Raw genomic sequence first — 13,717 nt, forward strand, 5'->3', positions numbered from 1 at the left:
GTGTAAGGTGTATAGTATGAGATGGTGTTTAGTAATTAGTGTGATGGTCAGTAGTGTATGGTGTTTATTAATTAGTGTGTGTAAGGTGTATATATGGTCAGTAGTGAGATGGTGTTTATTAATTAGTGTGTGTAAGGTGTATATATGGTCAGTAGTGTGATGGTGTTTATTAATTAGTGTGTGTAAGGTGTATATATGGTCAGTAGTGTGATGGTGTTCATTAATTAGTGTGTGTAAGGTGTATATATGGTCAGTAGTGTGATGGTGTTTATTAATTATTGTGTATAAGGTGTATATATGGTCAGTAGTGAGATGGTGTTCATTAATTAGTGTGTGTAAGGTGTATATATGGTCAGTAGTGTGATGGTGTTTATTAATTAGTGTGTGTAAGGTGTATATATGGTCAGTAGTACGATAGTTAGGGAGAAAGTGAATTTGACATTTACTTATTACATTTTTATTTTGAAGAAAGTTTTGAATTCTAAGTGCTACAGAAAATCTTTCCCAAGTTGCTGTTTACGCAAATTCCCTTGTAATTATTGGGGTCTGAATTGTCTCCACTTCTGTGGATCAGGGGAGATGAGCCCCTGGTTCCAGACATCAGGAAAGCAGTCAGAAGTTAATACCATGTTGAACCGTTTAAGCTCAGCATTTTGCAACTCAGGTGGGCTGTTTTTCAGCATTTCATTTCTGATGTTGCCTAGACCACAAGCCTTCTTAGATTTTATAGATTTGAGCTTTTCATTTAGTTCTTGTTGGGTTACTGGGGAATCTAATGGATTTTGGTTGTTTTTATGACTGATTCAAGGATGTTCAATTTTTCTTGAATTTCTAATTGGTTGTGTTGTAAGTCTTTTTGTGGGATGTTTTTGTATAGATTATCAAAATATGTTTTTCAAATTCCTTCATCTTCTATGGTTAATTATTGTGGCTTTGTCGTGCTTAAACTAACTGTTCCACATGTCCCAGAACTGATTTTGGTCCGTTGCGTTTTCAATTTCATCAAGTGTCTTGTTGGTATAATTCAATTTCTTGCGTTTCAGTGTTTGTTTATACTGTTTCAGAGTTTCTTATCGTATTCATATCGTAGCTCTGGGTTGTTTAGCTGCTAATGTTTTTCATTTGACATTTGTCTTAGTTGTTTTACATTATTTATCAAACCACTTTTCAGAAATATTTCGGTTTTTTGTTTCTGATGTTGCATTTCTTTTGGTTTTCTCAAATTTGCTTTTGATGCTTCCTTTTGGAATAGGCAGTCGATGTTTTGAGTAACCGAATTGACACCTTCATTGTTTTGGTATTGTGAGTTATTGAAGACCTGTTTAGAGTTCATCATTTTATTTGAGTTCAATGTTTCAATGGATTTCTCTGCACTGTTTGGAGCCCATCTGTACGATTGGTTCATGTTGTAGAGTTTAATGGGCTGTTTTTCTGAATGAATATTGCCGGTTAATTTCTTCAGAAACACAGTTGATCTGGCTGTGATCTGACAGTGATGTCTCTGTCTCTCTACCACCTTGCTGTCTCTCTCTCTCTCTCTCTCTGTCTGTCTCTCTCTCTGTCTGTCTCTGTCTCTCAATTTAACGATCTCTGTCTCTCTCTCTCTCTGTCTCTATCTCTCAACCACCTCTCTGTCTCTCTCTTTCTCTCTCTGGTTCTCTCCTTCTCTCCTCTCTCTCTACCACCTCTGTCTCTGTCTTCCTTCATCTCTCTCTCTCTCTCTCTCTCTGGTTCTCTCCTTCTCTCCTCTCTCTCTCTCTACCACCTCTGTCTCTGTCTTCCATTGTCTCTCTCCTCTCCCCCTCCCTCTCCTTCTCTCTGTCTCTCCTTCTCTGTCTCTCTGTCTCTCCGTGTTTCCCATGGTGTGGGGGGAGAAGGGGAGAGTGAGAGGAAACGGAGGGAAGGGAAATTCCCCTCAGCGTCGCCTGCTGCAGTCTGGTGGGGCAGCTGAGAGAACAGAAGCCTCTGATCTTTTGATTTAGGGACAGATGCTTTGCTGTGTGGCATTTGTTTTTGGTGGCACGCCATTGGGCCCTTTCCTTTCAGAGGAGAAGTCAGAGCCACCTCTGGTTCATAGTTAGGTGGACAGGGGTCTACACAATGGGTGACATTCATTCATCTCATGTAATCGGCATTTAAAAAAGGTTGTTTCACATCAGACACATTATAAATATGTCACAATGTTGTTGACATTAATTGTTTAGTTTCACATGTCACAGAGCAGAGAGACTTTCTCCTGTTTCCATGGCATTGGTTATTTGGAAAGCAAACATGAAATTGAACTTGACTCCCTGTTGTCCTGTCCCTGCCCGTCTCCCCTTCCCAGTGGACAGTTCAGTGCGCCAGCTGGAGACAGAGATAGAGAGACACCTAAAGGACGAGAGGAGAGGAGAGCGGCTGCGCACCGGAGTACAGGTGGTGATAGCAGGAGCTACCAATGCTGGGAAGAGCAGTCTGCTCAACACGCTCTGTAAGAACAACAACACACACACACAAAGTATGACACATTGCAGAGCGAATCCTCATTTCTATGGACAGCCATGTATGAGTGCACTCAGTCATACACCTAAATATGCTTCTTTTTTTTATGACCAAATCTCTATTTCTGATGTAAATGGAATGTTCTAGAAGGTTCCAGACACATTTTTTGTTGTTGTTGTTGTTGTTGCGATTTCACTTATTTTTGAGAAACGTACCCCAACCAGCGATTCAATTCCTAATCGTCGTTTTGCAGTATGGCGGCTCTGTCCGCAGCATTGCATTCCATGTTGTGTGACTGAGCTGTATCCCCAATCCAGCTGTTCCATTCTGGATAGCTTTTGAGTCGCAAACCAAATGGAATATAACGTTACAGATAAAAAGTTCAGAATTACACCATTTCATGTGTACAACGTCCAAAGCCCCGCGTAACTATCCTGGGTGTTTCTAAAAAGGTTTTTGGATCATTTGTCGTCATGTTTTTTCAGAGCCCCCGTACGACACAACGAGGATGAGGAAGTGAATCGTTGGTTGGTGTACGTTTCTCATAAACAAGTGAAACACACACCCAATACACACCTAATACACACCTAATACACACCCAATGCTCACCCGGCACACAATACCCCCCTAGTACACACCCAATACACACCTAATACACACCCAAATACACACCAAATACACACCCAAATACACACCTAATACGCACCTAATACACACACAATACACACAACACACACAATACACACCCAGTACACACCCGGTACACACCCGGTGCTCGACTGATACACACACAATACACACCCAGTACACACCCGGTGCTCGACTCATACACACCCAATACACACACAATTCACACCCAATACACACACAATACACACCCAATACACACCAAATACACATCCAATACATATCCAATACACATGCACCTGTTTCTAATGAACCTGTTTCTAATGAACCTGTTTCTAATGAACCTGTTTCTAATGAACCTGTTTCTAATGAACCTGTTTCTAATGAACCTGTGTGTAATGGTGTAGCTGGTGCAGAGGAGTCAGGCGCAGGACAGCACAGATGAGTAACACAAGTAACTTTACTCAAATATTCCAAATAACATGTCGTAATACCGAGCCCACAATAACGGACCGAACATACATAACACAATCACACACAAAAACCACGGGGAAAACAGAGGGTTACATAATGAACATTGGGGATTGGAACTGAAACCAGGTGGGAACTGAAACCAGGTGGGAACTGAAACCAGGTGGGAACTGACACCAGGTGGGAACTGACACCAGGTGGGAACTGACACCAGGTGGGAACTGAAACCAGGTGGGAACTGACACCAGGTGGGAACTGACACCAGGTGGGAACTGAAACCAGGTGGGAACTGACACCAGGTGGGAAACACCAGGTGGGAACTGAAACCAGGAACTGAAACCAGGTGGGAACTGAAACCAGGTGGGAACTGAAACCAGGTGGGAACTGACACCAGGTGGGAACTGAAACCAGGTGGGAACTGAAACCAGGTGGGAACTGAAACCAGGTGGGAACTGAAACCAGGTGGGAACTGAAACCAGGTGTGTAAAACAAAGACAAAACAAAATGAAAATGAAAAGTGGATCGGCGATGGCTAGAAGGCCGGTGACGTCGACCGCCGAACGCCGCCCGAACAAGGAGAGGGACTTCGGCGGAAGTCGTGACAATCTGTTTCTAATGAATCTGTTTCTAATGAACCTGTTTTTTGTTTATCAGTCATGTGCTCACGAGTTTGAGATATGACATCCTGTGCCATAAAGCAAGGCTCTGTATAAACCATGTGGAACGGCTGTTTGGCTGCTGCGCCACAGGGCTTCCTATCAGAATAATACACGTGTTTATCAGACTCCAGATAAAATCCTGTTATTGTTTCCTATTGAGCTTGGTCTTTCCCAGGGCCCGACTCCCGGCCACAGCTCTTAACACAGAGTAATGGGCTGTCAGTCGTTAGGCTGGGCAGTGGGGAGGGAGGGAGTGATCCTACCGTACAGCACTTTGCTCTATGTACGTAGTTCCACTGAACAGAGGCGTGGTTCTGGATGAAAATATCCCATGGCAGGAGAAGATTGATGAGTTTGTCGAGGATCTTATTTTGATTCCAAATAACCAAGAATAGGACACATCGATAGTTAGTATTTCCCATGAATATACACTGCTCAAAAAAAATAAAGGGAACACTTAAACAACACAATGTAACTCCAAGTCAATCACACTTCTGTGAAATCAAACTGTCCACTTAGGAAGCAACACTGATTGACAATACATTTCACATGCTGTTGTGCAAATGGAATAGACAACAGGTGGAAATTATAGGCAATTAGCAAGACACCCCCAATAAAGGAGTGGTTCTGCAGGGGGTGACCACAGACCACTTCTCAGTTCCTATGCTTCCTGGCTGATGTTTTGGTCACTTTTGAATGCTGGCGGTGCTTTCACTCTAGTGGTAGCATGAGATGGAGTCTACAACCCACACAAGTGGCTCAGGTAGTGCAGCTCATCCAGGATGGCACATCAATGCGAGCTGTGGCAACAAGGTTTGCTGTATCTGTCAGTGTAGTGTCCAGAGCATGGAGGCGCTACCAGGAGACAGGCCAGTACATCAGGAGATGTGGAGGGGGGAGGCCACAACCCAGCAGCAGGACCGCTACCTCCGCCTTTGTGCAAGGAGGAGCAGGAGGAGCACTGCCAGAGCCCTGCAAAATGACCTCCAGCAGGCCACAAATGTGCATGTGTCTGCTCAAACGGTCAGAAACAGACTCCATGAGGGTGGTATGAGGGCCCGACGTCCACAGGTGGGGGTTGTGCTTACAGCCCAACACCGTGCAGGACGTTTGGCATTTGCCAGAGAACACCAAGATTGGCAAATTCGCCACTGGTGCCCTTTGCTCTTCACAGATGAAAGCAGGTTCACACTGAGCACATGACAGAGTCTGGAGATGCCGTGGAGAACGTTCTGCTGCCTGCAACATCCTCCAGCATGACCGGTTTGGCGATGGGTCAGTCATGGTGTGGGGTGGCATTTCTTTGGGGGGCAGGACAGCACTCCATGTGCTCGCCAGAGGTAGCCTGACTGCCATTAGGTACCGAGATGAGATCCTCAGACCCCTTGTGAGACCATATGCTGGCGCGGTTGGCCCTGGGTTCCTCCTAATGCAAGACAATGACCTCATGTGGCTGGAGTGTGTCAGCAGTTCCTGCAAGAGGAAGGCATTGATGCTATGGACCGGCCTGCCCGTTCCCCAGACCTGAATCCAATTGAGCACATCTGGGACATCATGTCTCGCTCCATCCACCAACACTAGTTGCACCACAGACTGTCCAGGAGTTGGCGGATGCTTTAGTCCAGGTCTGGGAGGAGATCCCTCAGGAGACCATCCGCCACCTCATCAGGAGCATGCCCAGGCGTTGTAGGGAGGTCATACAGGCACGTGAAGGCCACACACACTACTGAGCCTCATTTTGACTTGTTTTAAGGACATTACATCAATGTTGGATCAGCCTGTAGTGTGGTTTTCCACTTTAATTTTGAGTGACTCCAAATCCAGACCTCCATGGGTTGATAAATTTGATTTCCATTGATAATTTTTGTGTGATTTTGTTGTCAGCACATTCAACTATGTCAAGAAAAAAGTATTTAATAAAAATATTTCATTCATTCAGATCTAGGATGTGTTATTTTAGTGTTCCCTTTATTTTTTTGAGCAGTGTATTTAGTTGTAGAGGTTTTAATAGAAGAGAAGATATATGGGGGGAAAAAATCATGTCTGTCTGTCTGTCTTTCTCCGTCCGTCCGTCCGTCCGTCCGTCCGTCTGTCTGTCTGTCTCTCTCTCTCCCAATCCCTCCCTCCCTCCCTCCCTCTCCCTCTCCCTCCCTCTCCCTCTCTTTCCCTCCGTCTCATCTCTATCCCTGTCTGTCTGTCTGTCTGTCTTCCTCTCTCTCCCTCTCTCTGTCCTTTCTCCATCTCTCCCTCCCTCCCTCCCTCCCTCCCTCCCTCCCTCCCTCCCTCCCTCCCTCCCTCCCTCCCTCCCTCCCTCCCTCCCTCCCTCCCTCCCTCCCTCCCTCCCTCCCTCCCTCCCTCCCTCCCTGTCTGTCTGTCTGTCTGTCTGTCTGTCTGTCTGTCTGTCTGTCTTTCTCTCTCTCTCCCTCTCTCTGTCTCTTTCTCTCATCTCTATCCCAATTTCCCTCCCTGTCTCCCTGTCTCCCTGTCTCTCTGTCTCTTTCTCTCATCTCTATCCCAATTTCCCTCTCTCCCTCTCTGTCTGTCTGTCTGTCTGTCTGTCTCTATCTCTCTATCCCAATTTCTGTCCATCTCTCTGTCTATCTCCATCTTTCTCTCCATTCTTCTGTCCAGGCCAGCGTCCAGCAGCCATCGTGTCCCCCATCGCGGGCACCACCAGGGACATTGTGGAAACCTCTCTGGACATTGGGGGCTTCCCTGTCCTCCTGAGTGACACCGCAGGGCTCAGAGACTCCTCAGACAGCGTGGAGAGAGAGGGGGTCCGTAGAGCCCGCCAGAGGTAGGTGCTTATCAATCAATATCAACATGTATACACCACACCACATACTGTATATGGTACAAAGCATTATGGTCCAAATACATGTTCCATTTCAACTAGTTGAATATCTTTGTTTTGCAGTTCACCTAAAATGAATACACTAATTCTTATCATCAGGACTAGGCTATGGAAAGACCTTAAACAATACCCAATGGAGAATTATTGGGAGTCTCTTCCTGTGAATTGTGACTTCTGTACAGAACAAAGTCTAGTGTTGTCTACATTGTATGGGCAATATGAACAAAATGAACAAGATACTTGAAAACAAAAAGGAAGAAATAATTCAAGGCTCCTTATGGTGTATTTTGGCTTCAGCTCCAGTTCCTCAGTGTAAAGAGAATGTATGGATATAAATACCAGACGTAAACACACTCAGGAGGTGGGAGGATGTGCCACTATACACATTAATATTTACCATACAGAGGGTGAGGCACACACACACACACACACACACACACACACACACACACACACACACACACACACACACACACACACACACACACACACACACACATATACACACACACACACACACACACACACACACACACACACACACACACACATATACACACACACACACACACACACACACACATATACACACACACACACACACATACACACACACACACACACACACACACACACACACATATGCACACACACATACACGCACACACGCACACACGCACACACACACACACACACACTCACACACACATATTCACACACACACACACACGCACGCACACACACACACACACACGCACAGTGACAGAGTCAAATACATACATACTGGAGCACTGACGGCTGCCTCCATTGTTTACACCAGTGTAGAATAGCAGCAGCATAAATGTATATACTCCTCCCTGAATACACACACACACACACACACCCTCCACAGACTTGGCCAGACTGACGAGAGGGAGAGGGGAGAGAGAGGGGAGAGTTGGCCCGGTAGGAAGTGCAGGCAGTTCTTGTGCTTAAAGGTACTTTCTGTATGTCTGTCAGGGGATCCAGGGCTCATGACCTGGGGTGGGGGGCAGGAAGGAGGTAGTCAGAATAAGCATCCTGCTGCTTCTGCTGCTGCTAGTCCCTGGGGGCAGGGGAGAGTCCCTGGGGAGGGGGGGTCCCCACAGAGATACAGTTAATTATGTGACTGTCTCTAGACTCCCTACCTATGCTTTTTTGTTTCAACAAAAATGGACAATAAAAATGGACAATGCTACGCAATTCTATTCTAATCTGGGGGATTATGAAGTGGGACTGCAGTGGATAGCAACACATTTACAGACTCCTGACCAGTTCTGCTATTTAGTGTTTTTTTTACACTGATCTTAAAAAATGATTTTTTTTACACAATGTCTCCGCCATCATTTCCTATGACCTTCTGGAGATCAGAACAGTGATCACTAACCTCCATGTGAATGTCAGTTTGTACTTCAACGAGTCGGCAGCTCTGGACGTTCTGCTAACTCTGGACGTTCTGTTGACTCTGGACATTCTGTTGACTCTGGACGTTCTGCTGACTCTGGACGTTCTGCTGACTCTGGACGTTCTGTTGACTCTGGACGTTCTGCTAACTCTGGACGTTCTGCTGACTCTGGACGTTCTGCTAACTCTGGACGTTCTGTTGACTCTGGACGTTCTGTTGACTCTGGACGTTCTGCTAACTCTGGACGTTCTGTTGACTCTGGACGTTCTGTTGACTCTGGACGTTCTGCTGACTCTGGACGTTCTGTTGACTCTGGACGTTCTGTTGACTCTGGACGTTCTGTTGACTCTGGACGTTCTGTTGACTCTGGACGTTCTGTTGACTCTGGACGTTCTGTTGACTCTGGACGTTCTGCTGACTCTGGACGTTCTGCTGACTCTGGACGTTCTGCTGACTCTGGACGTTCTGCTGACTCTGGACGTTCTGCTGACTCTGGACGTTCTGCTGACTCTGGACGTTCTGCTGACTCTGGACGTTCTGCTGACTCTGGACGTTCTGCTAACTCTGGACGTTCTGCTAACTCTGGACGTTCTGTTTACTCTGGACGTTCTGTTGACTCTGGACCAGACCCTAATCCCGGGGACTCAAAAGAGGAAGTGACGGCGCAAAAGAGGCAGAGGAGCCGGCATCATGACGAGACTACATTGGCGTGCAAATAAACCGCCTGTTGCCGAACGTACGGTCACTAGAGAATAAACTGGACAAGCTCTGTTTGATATTATCCTATCAACGGGACCTAAAGATCTGTAATATTCTATGTTTCATGGGGTCGTGGCTGAACAAGGACATGGATAATATACATCTTGTTGGCTTTTCCATGTCAAGACCGGTCAGCAGCCTCTGGTAAGCTGAGAAGGGGAGGAGTGTCTCTTAAAACAACAGCTGGTGCGTGATCTCTAATGTTAAGGAAGTCTCAAGTTTTTGCTCGCCTGAGTTAGAATAGCTTATGATAAGCTGCAGGCCATACTATTTACTATTTTTCTTAGTTGTCTATTTACCACCACAATCCGATGCTGGCACTACAAGCTGTATAGGGCCAAAAGCAAACACACTTCTTGTGGCCGGTGATTTTAATGCAGGGAAACTGAAATTCCTTTCACTTCATTTTTACCAGCATGTTACCTGTGCAACTAGAGGCCAAAACACTCTTTATCACCTTTACTCCATACACAGAAATGCATACAAGGCTTTCCCTCGCCCTCCAATCTGACCATAACCCTATCCTGATTCCTGCTTACAAGCAAAAACTCAAACAGGAAGTACCAGTGACACGCTCAATTCAGATGTTGTCCGCTGAAGCGGATGCTAAGATACAGGACTGTTTCCCTACCCCAGACTGGAATAAGTCTGGGAGCTTCAACATCTAAATGGAAGCAAGTCCCCGCAGCAATGTTCCTACATCTAGTGGAAAGCCTTCCCAGAAGAGTGGAGGCTGTTATAATATCTAGTGGAAAGCCTTCCCAGAAGAGTGGAGGCTGTTATAGCAGCAATGTTCCTACATCTAGTGGAAAGCCTTCCCAGAAGAGTGGAGGCTGTTATAATATCTAGTGGAAAGCCTTCCCAGAAGAGTGGAGGCTGTTATAGCAGCAATGTTCCTACATCTAGTGGAAAGCCTTCCCAGAAGAGTGGAGGCTGTTATAATATCTAGTGGAAAGCCTTCCCAGAAGACTGGAGGCTGTTATAGCAGCAATGTTCCTACATCTAGTGGAAAGCCTTCCCAGAAGAGTGGAGGCTGTTATAGCAGCAATGTTCCTACATCTAGTGGAAAGCCTTCCCAGAAGAGTGGAGGCTGTTATAATATCTAGTGGAAAGCCTTCCCAGAAGAGTGGAGGCTGTTATAGCAGCAATGTTCTAATATCTAGTGGAAAGCCTTCCCAGAAGAGTGGAGGCTGTTACAGCAGCAATGTTCTAATATCTAGTGGAAAGCCTTCCCAGAAGAGTGGAGGCTGTTACTGCAGCATATTAATGCCCATGATTTTGGAATAAGATGTTTGATGAGCAGGTAACCACATACTTTTGTTCATGTAGTGTATATGTACATATCTACCTCAAATACCTTGTACCCTGTGTATATACCCTTACACATTGACTCGGTGCTGGTACCCCATGTATATAGCCAAGTTATTGTTACTCATCACGTATTTATTATTCGTGTTATATTCTTATATATTAGATGTGTACCTTGTCAGCTCGGGGATGTGAACTTGCAACCTTACTAGTCCAACGCTCTAACCACTAGGCTACGCTGCCGCCCCAAATGAAGGAGGATTAATTGTCAGAGTAGAGGACCTTGTGCATTTCAGGTAAAATAACAACCCAATGTTTATATCCCAGGTCTAATTAGCTAGAAACAGTAAGCTAGCCAGCTAAATTGCCATGAATGTTTAATGCTTTTTGATCTGTCCCCAAGTTAATATAGTTGGTTCAGAGTTCGTTTTGATATGTCAACCTGCGTGTCCTGATCGCGTCTGGTGTGTGTGGACAAAATCAACATGTGCACGATGTCGCACGTGGATGCACGCCTTCGCGCGCCCGGTCTAGTCAGCATGTTAGTCTACACTTGTTGTTTACGAAGCATGTGACAAATAACATTTTATTTGATTGCGTATTTTCCCTTCAGGGTGGAGCAGGCTGATCTGACCCTAGTAGTGGTGGACTCCACCCAGCTACCCCCAGACCCTCAGCTAGTAGCAGCCTTCCTCCAGGAGCACCTCAGCACTGTGCTGCCCAGCCCTGAGGCCGGCATGACGGCTGCCTCAGACAGGGTCCTGCTGGTGCTCAACAAGAGTGATCTGGTACCTGAGGAGCAGAGGGAAAGAACAGAGGGAGAGCTGAGAGAGAGACCGGGTCTCCCTCCTGCATGTTTTCTGTCCTGCTCTACCAGTACAGGCCTGGAGGATTTCCTCACTGTGCTGCAGAGCAGGGTCAAGACTCTGTAAGTATAGAGTACAGTTCTGTGTTAATGTTACTGTATGCTTCTACGTAGGTTTAAAAAAAAAAAATGTTTTTCCTGTATATCAGGTATTCACCATGGGCGGAATCCTAACTCTGATTGATAGATTCATTGTGCAATTCATTCGAAAGCAAACTTAGGTAACACTTTGATATCGCAAGTAAGTTAGGATTGGTCCCTAAGCTTTTGATAATATCATGCATGACTTGTCATAACATGAGTCATAACACCCTGTGCTTACCCTACAGTAGGAGTTTCATTGTGTCGTACAGCCCGCCGTATCCTGTGGATATGAGAAATAAACTCTGATTAGATTTGATACATCCTGAGTCTTTGAAGAAAGTAACGCTGATAGCATCTCCCAGACTGAAGATCAAACACCCCATTATTTTGAAACATTTGGCAGCGCCGGCCGGCTCACCTACATACAGTACATCAGTTATAACACATCTGCTCCATCCAGGTGTGGTGACCCTCTGAGTGGAGCTCCCAGTCTGACCCAGGCCCGTCACAGAGCCCACCTCCAGCAGAGTGTCCAGGCCCTGAACCAGTACCACCAGTACAGAGACCAAGACCTGGCCCTGGCCGCAGAGGGGGTCCGCCTCGCCCTCACCCACCTGGGACGCATTACAGGACGGGTCGGAGCCGAGGAGATCCTGGACATCATATTCAGAGACTTCTGTATAGGGAAATAAATGGTTGAACGTGGATACATCTCATGCAGAAAGGACACTCTCACACTAGATCACGTGACAGGGTGGAACACTAACACAGACTTTAAGTGTAGTTATTCTAGCAATATACCAAAACGTAAGTAGTGTATTTCATTGTTTGTCCTGATCATTTGAACTGGTGGATCTCAACTCTAGCCAGACTGAAGAAGTGTAAACATCTTAGCAGATCATCTGTGACTCTCTACTGAGTCACTGTTTGAGTCATCATCGCTCTGTCTTCTGTGGGAAATAAATGGTTAGGTATGCGATCATCTCTGTGTTAAGTGGGTAATAAATGGTTAGGTAGGCGATCATCTCTGTGTTAAGTGGGAAATAAACGGTTTGGTAGGCGATCATCTCTGTGTTAAGTGGGAAATAAACGGTTTGGTAGGCGATCATCTCTGTGTTAAGTGGGTAATAAATGGTTAGGTATGCGATCATCTCTGTGTTAAGTGGGAAATAAACGGTTTGGTAGGCGATCATCTCTGTGTTAAGTGGGTAATAAATGGTTAGGTATGCGATCATCTCTGTGTTAAGTGGGAAATAAACGGTTTGGTAGGCGATCATCTCTGTGTTAAGTGGGAAATAAATGGTTTGGTAGGCGATCATCTCTGTGTTAAGTGGGAAATAAATGGTTTGGTAGGCGATCATCTCTGTGTTAAGTGGGAAATAAATGGTTTGGTAGGCGATCATCTCTGTGTTAAGTGGGAAATAAACGGTTTTGGTAGGCGATCATCTATGTGTTCTGTGGGAAAAGGACGGTTTGGTAGGCGATGATCTATGTGTTCTGTGGGAAAAAGACGGTTTGGTAGGCGATCATCTATGTGTTCTGTGGGAAAAGGACGGTTTGGTAGGCGATGATCTATGTGTTCTGTGGGAAAAAGACGGTTTGGTAGGCGGTCAGCTATGTGTTCGTTGTGAAAAAGAAGGTTTGGTAGCGATCATCTCTGTTCTGTGGGAAAAAGATGGTTTGGTAGGCGGCCAGCTATGTGTTCGTTGTGAAAAAGAAGGTTTGGTAGCGATCATCTCTGTTCTATGGGAAAGAGACAGTTTGGTAGGCGATCATCTCTGTTCTATGGGAAAGAGACAGTTTGGTAGGCGATCATCTCTGTTCTATGGGAAAGAGACAGTTTGGCAGGCGATCATCTCTGTTCTATGGGAAAGAGACAGTTTGGTAGGCGATCATCTCTGTTCTATGGGAAAGAGACAGTTTGGTAGGCGATCATCTCTGTTCTATGGGAAAGAGACAGTTTGGTAGGCGATCATCTCTGTTCTATGGGAAAGAGACAGTTTGGTAGGCGATCATCTCTGCGCCCTTTGTTCCCTCTCTCCATCTGGCCTTGATTAAATATTTATGTTTCTTCGCTGAACTCCTCACCCCTCTTCCCCAGTTTATTCCTTCTCACCCAGGTCTCTGTCACATAGGCAGTGCTCGGCCGTACACACACACACAGTCTCTCTCTCACACCGTCTCTC

The 13,717-nt window shown here is 45.8% G+C and overlaps 1 protein-coding gene across 4 annotated transcripts in view; it reads left to right on the forward strand.

Annotated features, from left to right (window-relative positions):
• Nucleotides 1–12,886, forward strand: part of gtpbp3 (GTP binding protein 3, mitochondrial) — a 38,268-nt gene extending 25,382 nt beyond the window's left edge. For all 4 annotated transcript variants that reach the window (XM_042322492.1, XM_042322490.1, XM_042322491.1 and 1 more), the window contains exons 6-9: nucleotides 2,327–2,470; nucleotides 6,870–7,035; nucleotides 11,196–11,510; nucleotides 11,992–12,886. In XM_042322492.1, coding sequence (XP_042178426.1) covers nucleotides 2,327–2,470; nucleotides 6,870–7,035; nucleotides 11,196–11,510; nucleotides 11,992–12,223 — 857 coding nt within the window. In that variant the 3' untranslated portion in view covers nucleotides 12,224–12,886. The remainder of the gene's footprint in view (nucleotides 1–2,326; nucleotides 2,471–6,869; nucleotides 7,036–11,195; nucleotides 11,511–11,991) is intronic.
• Nucleotides 12,887–13,717: the final 831 nt, after the last annotated feature.

Source organism: Oncorhynchus tshawytscha, linkage group LG05 (assembly GCF_018296145.1).
Source record: "Oncorhynchus tshawytscha isolate Ot180627B linkage group LG05, Otsh_v2.0, whole genome shotgun sequence".
NCBI lineage: Eukaryota > Metazoa > Chordata > Actinopteri > Salmoniformes > Salmonidae > Oncorhynchus > Oncorhynchus tshawytscha.